The 15,093-nt window shown below is 40.7% G+C and overlaps 1 protein-coding gene across 1 annotated transcript in view; it reads left to right on the top strand.

Annotated features, from left to right (window-relative positions):
* The first annotated feature begins 3,122 nt into the window (after window positions 1–3,122).
* LOC139688089 (uncharacterized) overlaps window positions 3,123–15,093 on the top strand; it is a 197,952-nt gene continuing 185,981 nt past the window's right edge. The window contains exon 1 of the mRNA XM_071585513.1: window positions 3,123–3,939. Within this exon, the coding sequence (XP_071441614.1) occupies window positions 3,123–3,939 (817 nt within the window). The remainder of the gene's footprint in view (window positions 3,940–15,093) is intronic.

The following is a 15,093-nucleotide window of genomic DNA, read 5'->3' on the forward strand; positions in this document are numbered from 1 at the left end:
AGAGAGAGAGACAGAGAGAGGGAAGGAGCAGACCGTCATTTGGAAAAGAAATATTTTCGAGTCAGAGGTTGTATCAAAGGGCTTTCCCTTCCTCCACAACACTCCCACTTTCGCATTAGCATACGCGCGGTGCGAAGAGGATGGATGGAGGGTGAAAAGGAGGAGGAAGAAGGGTAAAAAGTTCTAGAAAAAAAACCTCTGTTCACTCTCTCTTTCCCTCTCTCTCTCCCTTCCTATTCCCCATTTCTATCTTTCCAACCTCATTCTCCCTTCCCGCGGGGCTCCCAAATCGCGTTTTCTTTCCCTCTTCCTCTCGAGTATTAGCTCGGCGGGGGAAGCAAAAACGAGTCCGTTGTCGGGGAGTGGCGGAGGGAGCGCGGAAGGTGAGGAGATCGTGGTGGTGGGAGACAGGGGGAGGAGGGGGCGGTTCCCGTGACGGAGAAGAGCGCATATTAGCGGGCGGAAATAATAAATTGACGGCGGGGGAGGGGGCGGTGGTTCGTTGGGGGTTGAGGGAAGGTGGTAGGGGTGGGAGTTGCCTCGAAACTTGAGGTTTGCGAGAGAGTGAAAAGGCAGTCAGTTGGAGGAGGAAGGTTTGAGGGGAACGGTTTGAGCAAGCAAACACGGCGGAAAATGGAAAAATGAAACACTGAGGCGGAAAGAAGATGTGTACATTTCTTCAGGCGGAGGGATAGGGAAGGGAATAAAGTTCAAGTGTAAATAGGCCTCCTGAGACGATAAGGAAGGATCTCGGTGAGACGCTTTTAAAAGTAGGCTTTTCAGTAAAGCTGCACAGAACGAGTGCGACGAGAATGCTTGGAGGGGAAGAAATACACCCCGGTGGAAAAAAGAGGTAAACGTATGAAGCATCAAATTCTTTTTTTTTTGGGGAAAAAAAAGATTAAGGTTGAGACTGGTTTAAATTTAAGCATGAACGAGTGCCTTTCCGGATGGTGAGGGAAATTTAAGAATTCATATATACGGGACGATAAATTTAATTCCACAACCTCTGGTAGGATAGCATTTAAAAACAAAATAAACAGGAATAAGCTCACGAAGATAAGGTCCGTATTAAATTATACCCGAGGACTAGGAGAGGCGGGGGGAGTTTCACATCACTAATCACGTCACAACAAACAAAGAGGCTGGTTGGTTTTGGAGGGAGAAAGCCGCGGAAGGGAAAAAGATTTTGGGAAAGGAAAAAAAATAATCACTTCTGCCGAAAGCAGGTAGATTCTACATGAAAAAAAATTTATGCAAAGAAAGGTAGTTGAGAATAGTTGAGTATTCATTCGAAAACAAAACGCAAAGAGGGGATATTCGACCATTGACTTAAAGAAAATGAAGCGTTGGAGAGAAAGTGACGAGGTGCCAATCTTTAGGTTGGGGACGATACTTTAATAGAGGGCGGGATAAGAAAGGAAGACGCAAAACCGAGCGAGTGGGGAGTGGTAGAGAAGAGGCAACGTTGCCGCGTATCGAGGAGGGGTCGTGATATGACTGGGGGAAAGTGAAAGGCATCATCTGTCGGGCGTGAGCAGAGTGCTCGAAAGAAAAGAACGTCGAAATGGGATAAGGAGGGAGGGAGAAGAGAGGTGAAAGGTCAGCGGGAGGAGATGAGGGCGGTGATAAGGGGACATCGGAGGGAAGGGAAACAGTAGTCGTCCTTCGGCCTTGCAGGCGAAAGGAGGGAGGGACTTGGATTAGCCGACGTAAAAGTTGGGTTTTTTTCGAGGGCTATGGTGCATAAAATAAAATGTTGCTGCGACAGAGGGAATAAACAGATGGCAAATGCATTGCGATAGCTCGAAAGGAAAAAAAAATATTATTGACGGGCCAGTTATTTTGGAAATGTGGGAGGCGACAAATCTTTTGAAAGATAGGGAGACACGTCCTTTCATAGGCATAGAATGAATAATAGATTTTTTACATGACATGAAAGGGAGAAGTGTTGAAAAATTTCCTATTTAAATTGCGAGGAGGGATTGCGTAAGGGGAATTGAGAGGGGGCTGGTACCCTATCTCTCGTCACACGCACAAGAAAATATCTCCAGGAAAAGATTGAAAGAGAAAATATTGAGGTAGGAAAGGTAAACGATACGAAGGGGTTGTGGGATGGGTAAAGTTCACGGCTGCGCTGGCAAGGAATGGGTTCAAAAGGAAAGGGAAACATCTATTAGTATTTAGAATGAAAATGTGTATGGGATGAATATTGAAAAAGACTAGACGAATTCCCTTTTGCAGAGATGAGACGTTCAAATGAAATCTCCAGTCAATATTAAGTGACAAGCTCAAAGCAGCAAAAAAGGAAATTGGAGTAGACATGAAAAGCATTCTTTCCTCCGGGATAAAATATGCTACGAAATGTGTATTCATCTTAATTTAGGAATAATATATTCCTAAACGTATTCCAAAAGACTCCCGTTTCAAGCGTAGCTTACACATATTCATAGATATAAAATAAAAATTACTAAGGGAATCCGCAAACTCCTTTGAATTTATAATAAAAATGTGGAGAATCTTTAGGTTACATTCTTAGCCACTTCCCATACTTTTTCATGGGAGGGTAATAATAATTAGGCTAGGAAGCTTAAAGGAGAACTGAAAGAGTAGCCAATTTCATGACCATCATTGACATAGGGTAAGGGATAAACTACAGATTTTAGGAAATAAAAAAAATATAAGGTATAAGAAACAGAGGTTACACTAGGGCACTCAACTGCTTCGGCCAATCCTTCGAGCGTAAATAAATTGAGAGTTTCACGAGAACGCGATAAATAACTTACAAATACCTAGTGTACCTAAAGGTGGTTCCAGGGTGTTGTATTTTTTGCTCTACAAGGCGGCAGGCGTTGTATTCTTGGAGTGGACGCAAGGAAAGGTGACGGAGGCAAGGAAGGGCGCTCGTCCCTTTACCAAACCGAACTGAACGCTTCTTGGATCAGGCCCCAAACCCTGAGAGACGTGCATCACATGATAGAAAAAAAAGTCGAGGAGGAAGATTTGTGCGGAAATTTGAAGGGGTAGGAAGGCCGAGAGGGCGAAGGAGTGAAGTGGCGCCTGCGTGTTGATGGGAATGGGCGGAGGAGGAAGAGGAGGATAGGAAGAGAGAGAGAGAAGAGATGCCCATCGTATTCGGGCGGTGCGTGGGGCGGGAGCGGAGAGGCGAGGGGCCGAAGGAGGGGGCCTCCCCTCCCGTCGCCACCTCCGCCGCCCGACGCCGCTTCCCCTTCATAATCTGCCGGCGACAGTCGTCGCTCGTGGGCGCCGGCGAAACAGTAGTGCCCGCCGTCGCCGTCGTCTCCACCGGCCGGCAACTTCCCCCCTCCGCCTGCTCCTCGCCACCCATCAGGAAACCGTCACCGTTGGCAAGCCGACGCTGCGGTCGCTGCCGGAGGTTGGCCCGCTCCGCTCCCGCCTCCGGGGGGCCCGCAGCCCGCCAGGAAGTGGTCATCGTCGTGCCCTCCTCGTCTTCCTCTTGTTCCTCGGGGATCCTACGAGGCACCGCGGAGGATCCGGCCGCCGCGGACCCCGGACGTCGCCCCCCTTCGGCGGCGGCGGCGGCCGGCGGAGGGGGCGAGGCCGGGAGGGCCAAGTCGTCTCCCAAGAGGTCCTCCAAGTCCAGGAAAGTGCATCGGCAGGAGAGCGGGTCGGCTACGGCGGGGGGCGGTGCGGGTGGGGCGGCGGGAGGGGACAAGGGGGTCCCACCTGCCGCCGCCGCCACCGCTCCCCAGCCTCTCACCGCCACCTCGTCCACCGCGCCCTCCGTCAGGCATCGCCACCAGCAGCAGCACCAACAGCAACAGCAGCAAGAGGATGCGGCCTCGGTGGCGGAGGGCGGGGGTTCGGCAGCGCACGCGTCCTCGTCGGGTTCCACTTCGCTCGCCACGTGGGTGATAAAGAGGGTGCAGAACTTGAGGTTCTTCCAGCCGAAGAGAGGTGAGTGGACATATCTTTTTACTTTCACCACCAGGGAACACAACACTATACCGATTCGAGTAACTACGCTAATATTTAATTATTTATTTATATGTATATACCCTGCAAGCCACCGCTAGGGTGGGTGCCAGATGGTGAATACACACCAGAATAATTTTACCCGAACATGACTCTACCGCGGTCGAGCAATATAAGTATGATCCCCTATCGTTCGTGGAAAAAATGAAATCCGAAATCTATATGTTCTACACTTAATCTCTCTAATTTTATTTGCATGACCTCTCCTACAGTATTGCGATGAGGGTAATGATGCGTTTTCAACCTCACTACTTAAGAGACCTCATTCCAATGTATGCGAGAGCTTCAATCTGTAATTTAACATTCACTCCATGAGTGATTCGCAGCTTAGCTGCTCTAATATTTTGGAAACGCTATTAAGTGTATCATAACGTTTTACAAATCTAGCTCCTCTAGCACCAGAGTTTCATAGTATTAAGGTCATCTGCCAAAGCTGCTGTGTCCTCAGAATCACGGATATCTCAATGAACCACTGCATCGTCGCCAAATAAATGTATCTTTCTAGTGACTACGGAGTCAATATCGTTAACTTATACTAGAAAGAAAAGAGGTCCGATGGTACATCCCTGGGGAACACCTGAAGTAACTTTACTGCATTTGAGCTTACTCCATCTATCTCTACTCTTTGAACACGACCATTCGAAAAGACTTTAATCCAACCCCAGAAATTTTTATATATTCCATATACTTCTGGCTTTGCAAGTAGTTAATTATGAGGTACTTTGTCGAAGGATATCTTGAAATATAGAAAAATAGCGTCCACTAGAACATCGATCCTTCCCGAAATAAGAATATCAAGAACAAAAAGCGCAAGTTGTGTCTCGCAGGATCTACCTTTTCGGAAACCGTGCTGATTTTTCATTAAGAATTTCTGATTAGGAGGTGTCTCACGATCGAACTAGCAACTATATGTTCCCTGACCTTGCACGGAATGGATGTGAGGGAAATAGGTCTGTAATTACTCAGTTCCTCCTTTTCTCCGTTTTTAAATATTGGTGTTACTTAAGCCGTTTTCCAATCTCTGGGAACCTCTTTATCTACCAGCAACTTCTTGAATATTATTTATAGATACGGCGCAATTTTTAAAGCTATATATGAGCGGGTATTTCATGGGATTTTTTAGGCTTAGTATTTTTCCATAAACGCTCTATTTAATTACTTGAGATTCCAATTTTGTGCATCGGTTGACCGGCACGATTTGGTAAACCATCGGGGGTATTCTGTTAGGTAATAGTGAAGGTGCTTTTGAAAAAGGAATACCATAAGTTAGCCTTTTCCAAACTGCTTGTTACTCTTTCGCCTTTATCATTTTTGAGTGAATTAACAGTTGACTTATTTCCCTGAATTTCTCCGACCTATGACCAAAATACTTTCGGATTCTTTTTTAAATTTTCCACTAAACTTTTTCTTTTGATTTTGCTTTACGCTTTCCGAAATTCATTCTTGGCATTCGTCCTAGATATATTGTGACCATAAGTGATCTCATTCTTTTGGTCGCTAGAGATATCATCCCTAATATTTTTCATCTTGGCGTGACATAGCCTTTGACGTCGTAATGCCTTTCTAACATCCGCGTTTTACCATCTAGGTTCCGTGTTATCTTTTATAAATTTAAGGGGAATGAACTTGTTGACTGATGAGAGTGTGATCTCAAGGAAGTGATAACACTTATTTTCAGAAGTTTGGCGATTACTATCTTTCTTAAAACTAGCAAATTGATTCTGTAGCACGCACTTTAGGTCATTGTTTCCTTCTTCTTTAAACAGGTAAATTTTCCTTATAGGCTTCTTATTTCGGACCACATGAAGCGAAAACTTAGCATTTACTGCCCTGTGGTCACTAATTCCTTTCTTTGTTTCTATAGTTGATTCTTTTATGGGAGCATTTGTTGCTAACAAAGCAAGAATATTATCACCCCTAGTTGGTGAAGCGACAAGTTGATTCAATGGGTTAAACGCAAAAGAATTTAAAGCGATTGGCAGATATCTTTGTCTTTACCGCCAGTTTTAAAACTTTATGTGCTCTAGTCTATAGATGGGATATTAAAATCTCCACCGAATATAATGTCGCGATCATTGTACAGGGATAAAAAAACCTTTGATTTGCTGATCTAATTCTAGCATTGAATTGTCTATGTTGACTGGCGTTCTGTAAAATGCGCATACATAAATTCGTTTGGATTGAGGACTTTAATTGAGCACCAAACGCTTTCTAAACTATGACCTGGAATTGCCTCTAGCCCTGCTGATGCAAGAAATTTTAATTGCAATAAAGACACCACCCCCGATTCTATTTGTTCTGTAATATCTGTAAATAGAACAGTGTTTTGGGAAAGTTTCGTCGTCGATAATATCAGCGGATAACTAGCTTTCTCTTCCAATAGTTATATCTGCGTCTGTGCTTTGAATAAGGTGATGATATTCTGCAATATAGGTTTTTTTAAACTTTGGGAATATTCTACCAATACAAATAATGTCCCCATGACATTACGATTTTTTGATTTTATAACGAGGATCATCTTCTTATTAATATTGAATCTCTTATACAATTTTCCGTCCGATGATATCTGATTGGTGTTAAATGAACTATTGCTAGTAGTGAAGCTCAACATCATTTCAAGCTACATTATTTTGGAAAAAAAGACTTTAGAGACCCATTAATTGACTTACACTTTAATCTATTAAAGCCCTGCAGTGCTCGAATATCCTACACGCTACATACCTGTTTCTATTTCTGTTTTTTATTTCTCCGAGTACCTGTGCCCCATCTCGTCGTTTGCAACTACGTGGTAATGAATCACTGATCAATCATGCCAAATCTCCATTCTGAGGTACATTTCGATTGGTGAGTGTTGAGATTTAACTTTTGGTGAACTCTTTGTCATGTGAAATTCACACTGTCAGTTTGCGTGAGGTTAAATTTTATTCCATCTACCTGCGATTTCTCCCAAATATTCGGAATGCAGAACATTGTGAAATGTGTGGTTTTAGCTGAAAACGTCTTGAGAACTCTTCATATAGTGTATGTTTTTGAAAATTGGAAACCTATCGACATTCAGGTGATTTACTCACCAGAGAGCACACCATTCAAAAATCTAGACCTGAAGGCCATCATTTAACTAAATTTGTTAGAATAGCCTGTGTTTATTAAAAAAGTTGTCATTTTGTACGGGGTTTTGCAAATTTTGTCACTCAAGTGGTTGGTGTTTACGTACGTTGGCTGTTCCTCATCAATTATACAGTCTGATATTGGAGAAATATTCTCATCAAGTGCTACTCACATAATAGTACTAAATATCATTTATTATTACTTAAAGTTGGTTATCACATGAAATCATTACCCGATTGGTTAGAGTCATTACGAATCATGATTCGAATTTTGCTTCCAACCAACGAAAGGAATTGAAAACAGCGACTAATAGGAATTATATACGTAATAGGCAATGTTTGATTGTAAAATAAATTTTTAAGATGAATTAATTTGAAATGAAATGAGTACCAATGCTCTTAAAAAACACAAATATGGAAATTGAGAACTGGTAAACGGATTGCAAACAAGTCTAACGAAATCTAGTGGAACTCTAACGAGTAGTAAGAACCTAATGAAAGTAATGGCTTATAAAGATTTTTACTGTTATCTCTTTAATTTATTTTCGCCGTATTAAGTATAGTTTGTTGTATCAAATATTGTTGATTTTAACCATTAAAAATCTATAAAACAAAATAGTAGCATCAATTTTTATAATAATAAAATCAGGTAGGCATTGATTGCTCATGCAATAATTCACAAGAATAATGTACCCAATTCCCATTGTATGACACACGCGTCATCGTCTTCGAATGGGAGTCGGAAGAAAAGCAATAACATTCTCGACGATTGTCAGTCTATTCCAGACAGCATAGATGGTTTATCCTTCGCATCCGTGATCCCGCGAGAATATCCACCGAAGGACGATCATGTCCCGACGCATTTGGCGAGCGAAGAAGCTCCTTGAGACCGTTGCCAACCTAGCTGAGATCTTCCCTTCTCGCCCCCGCAGGGTGAGAATATCTTCTACGCCATGGCGAGGAAAGGATGTGTACCATGGCAGCAAGGATAGGGTCAGTTGGAACGCACCTCATTCACATGTGATCCCGCCGAAGTGAGCGCCCCGCGGCGAAAACAAATTACGCATTAAACAGAATAAAAAAAACCCCTTAAAAGAGGTCTGACGTAGCGTAAGATGCCTGATTAAATGTATTTCGAGACTTCTTTCAGTAAGGATTGTAAATGAACTTACTCCCTTTGTAGGAACACCAAAATAGCGCTACCCTTACCGAAGAGAAAAGCTAATTATTTGTGCGAATTTCTGTTACTTTTTATCTTTGTCTTTATAGTCAGGGAGTAGAAATTGTTGGCTATTGATATTTTTAGTATATTTTATTTTTGTATTTTTATTTTACCAAAGCATTTACCTGACTTGATAACTTCATATCCGAGGGTCATCCGGAAAGTAGTACCCGTTCGTGCCGCATGAAGTGCTGACGACGCGAGTAGCCGCTGGACGAGGTCAGATAGCTTCAGTGGCTTGTCTGCCTTCTCTGAGCCAAGTTGCGTGACGCTAGCATTGCCTGTGTTGTTTCTGTGATTGTTTACAATGTTTAAAAAAATTGAGAACGCCGCCAGTTGTGAAGTGAGGGCAGTGATTAAATTCCTCAATGCAAGAAACGTTCGCCCACGTGATATTCATCGCCAATTAAAGGAGGTGTATGGAGACAATGTAATGGACGAGTCGTCTGTTCGGCGGTGGTGTCGCAACTTCAACATGGGGAGGGGGAACACACACGACGATGAGCGTTCGGGGAGACCGTCTGTCATTACAGACCAACTGGTGAGCTCAGTTGACGAATTCGTGAGGAACGATCGGCGCGTCACAATTGATGACATCTGTGAGCATTTTCCCAATGTTTCTCGAACAATTGTTCATGAAATTGTTAAACACCATCTGCATTATGCAAAAATTTGTGCAAGATGGGTCCCTCGCGTATCTCAATGAGCTGGCGGCGAAGGACTATGCAGCAGGAATACAGAAACTTGTCACACGTTATGACAAATGCCTTAATTTGCTTGGAGATTATGTTGAGAAGTAGTTTAAAGTATCCTCTTTCAAATAAAAATTTTTATGTTTGTTAATATTTACTTTTGTGTCTTTATTTCACGAACGGGTACTACTTTCCGGATGACCCTCGTATATAGATATATTTATGGACGGCATAATAGAACACAAATAGAATAGTAACACTTAAAAGGATACTCAAATGGTAAATTGAAATCAATTGAGTCTTACTTGAAGAATGGCTCAGAGAAGGCCGAAAACTTAAACAATTTACCACGTGAGTGTCCTTTTAAGTGTTACTATTCTATTGTGCCGTCCAAATATTATACTGATTGTGTGAGTGTTTCTGTATAATCGATATATATATATATATATATATATATATATATATATATATATATATATATATTATTAGGTAATCTACCGGTTAAGGTAGGTTTTTGGATGGACAAAATTACTAATTCAACAATTTGTGACCCCCAGCAAAAGACAACATCCCCCTCTACATCAGGTCCCTCTTCAGCTCTGAGTACTTTCTTCCTCCCTTCATCCCGTCCAACATCCCTATCCTGTTCCATCCCTTTCCTCTTTTTCCCAACATTCTACCCTCTATCACAGTCTTCAACATCCCACTGCCGGTCAACACCCCCTTCATCCACTTTTCCTGCCTCCATAGGATTTCTCCCAACAAACCCCTCTCTTCGCCCACCATACCAAGTACTTCCTGATTTGTTTTCTTCTCTGTCCATTTCACCTTCTCCATTCTTCTCCACACCCACATTTCAAAAGCATCCAATATACTTCTATCGTCCTGCTTCAGTGACCACGTTTCCGCGCCGTACATTACTACGCTCCATATCAAAGTTTTTGCGAGTCTTTTCTTAACATCCTTACCCAACGTCCCCGTCATCAACTCCCTCCTCCTTGTGAAAGCCTCTTTGCCTAGCGCAATTCTACTCCTTATGTCCCTACTACTTTGACCGTGTTGGTCCAAAACAATTCCGAGATACGTAAACTGTTCTACCTGCTCTAGTTTTGGCCCTCCTATTTTAATGTTTAGCTTAGCTTTTTTTTGGAAATCGCATAAACTTTGTTTTATTAATATTTATTGTCATCCCATACCTGTCGCACTGAATTTCCAATTCGCTCAGCAATTCTTGCACCCCCTTGGCAGACTGACAAACTAAAGCTTGGTCAGCAGCAAGCCTAACTGATTTTACGAATTCCCCGCCCACTTTCATTCCTACTTCCAGTTCTTCCCATGCCTCTTTGATCATTTCCTCTGTATAGAAGTTGAACAGCAACGGTGATAATGAGGAACCCTGCCTTACACCTCTTCCTAACACTGCCCAACCGGACTCCCCGTTCCCCACTCGCACCTGTGCCGTCTGAGACATGTACAGGTTGCGGATTAGCCTCCTATCCCTCCAATCTATTCCTATTTTCTGCAATATACTCATTATTTTTGCCCATTTCACTCTATCCAACGCTTTTTCGAAATCTGCGATACAGGCAAATACCTCCTGGTTGTGTTCTATGTTCCTCTCGATTGATAATCTCATTACTGCAATGGCATCACGCGTATCTCTCCCCTTACTAAACCCAAACTGATTATGCCCTAAGTAATCATTTGCCCTACTCTCTATCCTTTTGTTTACGATCCAGAGAACAACTTTAGCTGCGTGGGAAATCAAACTTATTGTCCTGTAGTCCTCACATGAAGAAGCCTTTACCTTTTTCGGAATAGGAACTAAAACTGATCTCGCAAAGTCTTCCGGCCTCATTCCTCTCGCAAAGATTCCTTCCTCATAAATACTACGAATCAGCCCATGTAGCCTCTTCCTCCCACATTTTACTAAACATTTCAATAGTTCCGCGGGAATGTTATCCACCCCCACGGCCTTATTTAATTTCATTTCCCTTAATGCCCTTTCTATCTCATCGTCTAGTATGCCTGGACCTAAGCTATCTTCCTCTGTCATATTCTTTTTCAATGTCTAATTTTGTTGGTCGAAGTTCTTTACTATACAGTTCTTCTATATACTCCTTCTTACTTGAAGAAGGCCTCGGAGAAGGCCGAAAGCTCAAACAATTTACCATGTGAGTGTCCTTTTGTGCTTCTCAAACAGTCATTATTGTGCTCCTCGTGTGTTTCCGATAATCTATATATATATATATATATATATATATATATATATATATATATATATATATATATATATATTCACACATACAGCACTCAAAAGAGTAATATAACATTTTAACGGCCCATTAGAACACAAATTAAATAGATAACACTTAAAAGGACACTCACGTTGTAGACTGTTTGAGCTTTTGGCCTTCTCCGGGGCCTTCTCGAAGTAAGACCCTTTTAAGTGTTATCTATTTTGTTTGAGTTTTATTGTGCCATATATATATATATATATATATATATATATATATATATATATATATATATATATATATATATAACTTTTTGAAAGTCTCACAGACGTGAATAATAATGTATAACACTTAGCACTAGTGAACACAGACAAAAACACACAAAAAATAGTGTCTCTTTTTTGTGTGTTTTTGTCTGTGTAAAATGTGTATATTTATAAATATATATACACGCGCACACACACATATACATATATATATATATATATATATATATATATATATATATATATATATATATATATATATATATATATATAGTGCTATCGAACAAAAAAACAGAGAAAAACCCAAATGAAACCCACGCGTATTCCTAATTTTCGGTGGTCAAACCACCATTCTCAACAACTAACTGAACTCAGTTACTTCTCTCCCTTAAGGAAGGTGGTGCGACCACCGAATATTTGGAATACGTATGGGTTTTATCTGTGTTTTTGCTCGACAATGCTATCTCGCTTTTTTGTTTTCTTTATTTTCACATCTTTGAGAGACTTTCCTCCGAGAAATCTGTGAGGGCTTTATGCAGCCAATTGCCCCGATTTTTTGGCCAGGAGAAAACATTAGGGAGCTATTTCACCTAAAATAAGAGAATCGGACCAGGAAAAAGTAATCATACAACGTCATAAAGGGTAGGACTAGTGCGTTCCTTGGTATGTATAGCCAGAAGAAGAAAGCGAGCCATATTTGCCATATACACATTTAAATGTGAAAACCCGCCGTCACGGCGAACACGCATTCATTTACATGGGAATAGAGGTAAGGATATGGGATGGAAACACGTTTTAAAAACGAACTCAGGAATGTTGGGGAAAGTGTAATCGAGCAAATCACCAGCCCAAAAGATTTTCCCTGACCGGGAGTTGAACCACGGGTCTTGCCGAGCCAGTACTCTCAACCGCTTGAGCTATCGAGGACGCGTAAATTAGATATCCTCGATATTTTTCTTGGTATTTTCCTTGATACGTTTCCCAATATAGCGGAATAGATAAATGTACACCCCTATGCTTAATTAATGATTTTGTAAATGGGACCGTGCTTTGTCAAAAAAGTAAATTATGCCAAGAGAAATGTCATGGATATTTAAGAAGTTATTTCCGTGCAAATTATTTCTCTGAAAAATCGAAATAGGGCCAAAAGAAATTTTTCATAAGATTCGGCAAAATATATTTTTTAGTGTCTACATTCGTAATGGAAACAGAAAATAATTTGGTGGCGGCGATGTTGGTGTGTGGTGTGAAGGTTATATCAATACTTCAATTGAATGACCCATCTGTCTCCTTAATCCTTTTCGTATCCTTCAAAAAAATATTTTTAAGGTGGTAATAATGTGTTGAGCGCGCCATCTCCGCCTTTCCAAACGGTCCATGAGCCATGTAGTAAATCGTTCTTTCAATCAAGTAAGAGAGATGGACCAGTGATAGGGCGAGGTGAGGGGCGAATGGTGAGGCGGTGGGTCACCGCGGCAGGGTAGGCTGGTCCTCCCCCGCTTAGAGCGCCATCTCCGTCCCTCCGACTTGGGAGCTCCAACATTCCGACACGATCTTGGACTTCGACCACGTAATGAAGGAAGACGAGAATGAATGTGCGTTATGGACAGAAAGTTCGAGCGAATGGGTAAAAAAATTATAAGGGTACCTTTTTCAACCGGATAAGCGATGACGCTGTCATAAATGACAGAAAGAGGATGAGAAAATATGTAATGGTGGGGAAAAAAATTTATTAGTGTTGACAAATGGAATAATGGTATCAGAAATACTATTATATTGGAAGCTGTTTAATTTAAATCACAATACTTTGATAAATTGGTTTCTTTCATCCAAGTTGGTAGATGAAATAATTTGTATCTATAAAATTAATACTCAAGCCCTTCTAAGCAAGTCAAATATTCCACTCCTATATTATAACAAAACCCATTTAACTGCCAAAGCAAAGTATTTAATGGTTGAAATAATAGTTTAGATATCTCCAATATTATTGACAAAATTTTTGAGGGCTGATACATTACGGAATTATTATAACTGCGAAATTACAATAGGATTGCCATCTCAATCACCACTTCGAATTTAAATGTGATGAAAACCAATTGAAACCGATTCTCGAGCCCAGATGTCCAATGATTATAGAATATCTATCCATTTGGTTTTTAATTTTAGCATGCCTTGAAAACATTCCGTTTTGTGCAGCGTAAATAATTGATCTCGTCTTAGTAGTTGGAACATATTTCACCGTCAGTTTACCATCTTAAAGATAAATTAGAGGCACGGAAGTGCGTCACTCATGAACTTTTAACCTCATTCGGTAATATAGGGGACGGAACTAATGAATGAACGTTAATTTTGAGTGCACTTAAAGGAAGAAATTACCCATTGCTTATTATTATATCTAAGATGCATAACTACCAGGTTTTCGCTTAATATGTTTTTACTCGTGTGACGACAGTTTCATGGGCAAACCAGCTGGAATCTAATAAGTCTAAGACTCGGGTAAACGCTTAGGTTGGAGTTGGAATTCCGTTATAACTGTCGTCGAAAACGGCAGCATACGACGTGGAAAATCGATAGCCATGCAGTCATAATCACCCAAATCCCTCATCTTCTTACTCTTCAAACAATGTGATTAAATTTTGGCTGGGAAAAATGGACCAACGGAAACAATAGAGAGGAAAATGGAACGGTTAAGAAGATTTATGAATAAGTTTCTTATCGAAAAATTAGTCATCGTAACTCATTTTTATTAAAGTTTGACCTTAATTTATACTATAAGATGGGGCTAATGACTGAGTCAAGGAGTGTAAAAGCAAGGGGAGTTAGATAAGGGTGGGAATAGCTGGCAGGAAGAGTAAATAAACCGAGGATCTCAAAATACATCAACTTTTGGAGGTAAACACTCTAAATAAAACGTTAACTCCTTGCAGCACTAGATCCCATTTAAGTCTTGTCATTAATAGAGTAAAAAATAAGCTCGTGCCCGCAGTAAAAGTCGAGAAAAAGTCGATCGTCGGGTATCATGGAAAAAATGTATGGGTATTTGCGTAGGTTATATTAAATGCCTTACACTTTTCTTACATTTTTGCACAGCCAAAAATTGCTGTGCTGATCACATCATCATGCATAAAATGGCGTGTCGTGCAAATACTGTGTCATATTCACATGTGAGTGCATTAATATAGAATCTCATCCTACCTAGATATAGAATGAGCTAGATAAGGATGATTAGAATGAGCTTGAGTTTGAACTGATGTATTACATAGGCAATTTTTGTGCAAAAAATTACCCTTACGAGTAATGCTTGCTTGAATTTTACATTTTTCCCGAGTAGAAGCAAATGCATCCCCATACTCATTCTGCTATGGAATTGTCATTTCAGCAATTGATCTCAAGTTAAAAAACCATCATTTACAAATTTTTTCTCTGAAATCATTTAATATTTGGAAGAAAAACTATATGACTTATTTTGGCCAACGTATATATATATATATATATATATATATATATATATATATATATATATATATACTATATTATATATATATATATATT

Source organism: Hetaerina americana, unplaced genomic scaffold (genome assembly GCF_022747635.1).
Source record: "Hetaerina americana unplaced genomic scaffold, ioHetAmer1.1.p SCAF_2, whole genome shotgun sequence".
NCBI lineage: Eukaryota > Metazoa > Arthropoda > Insecta > Odonata > Calopterygidae > Hetaerina > Hetaerina americana.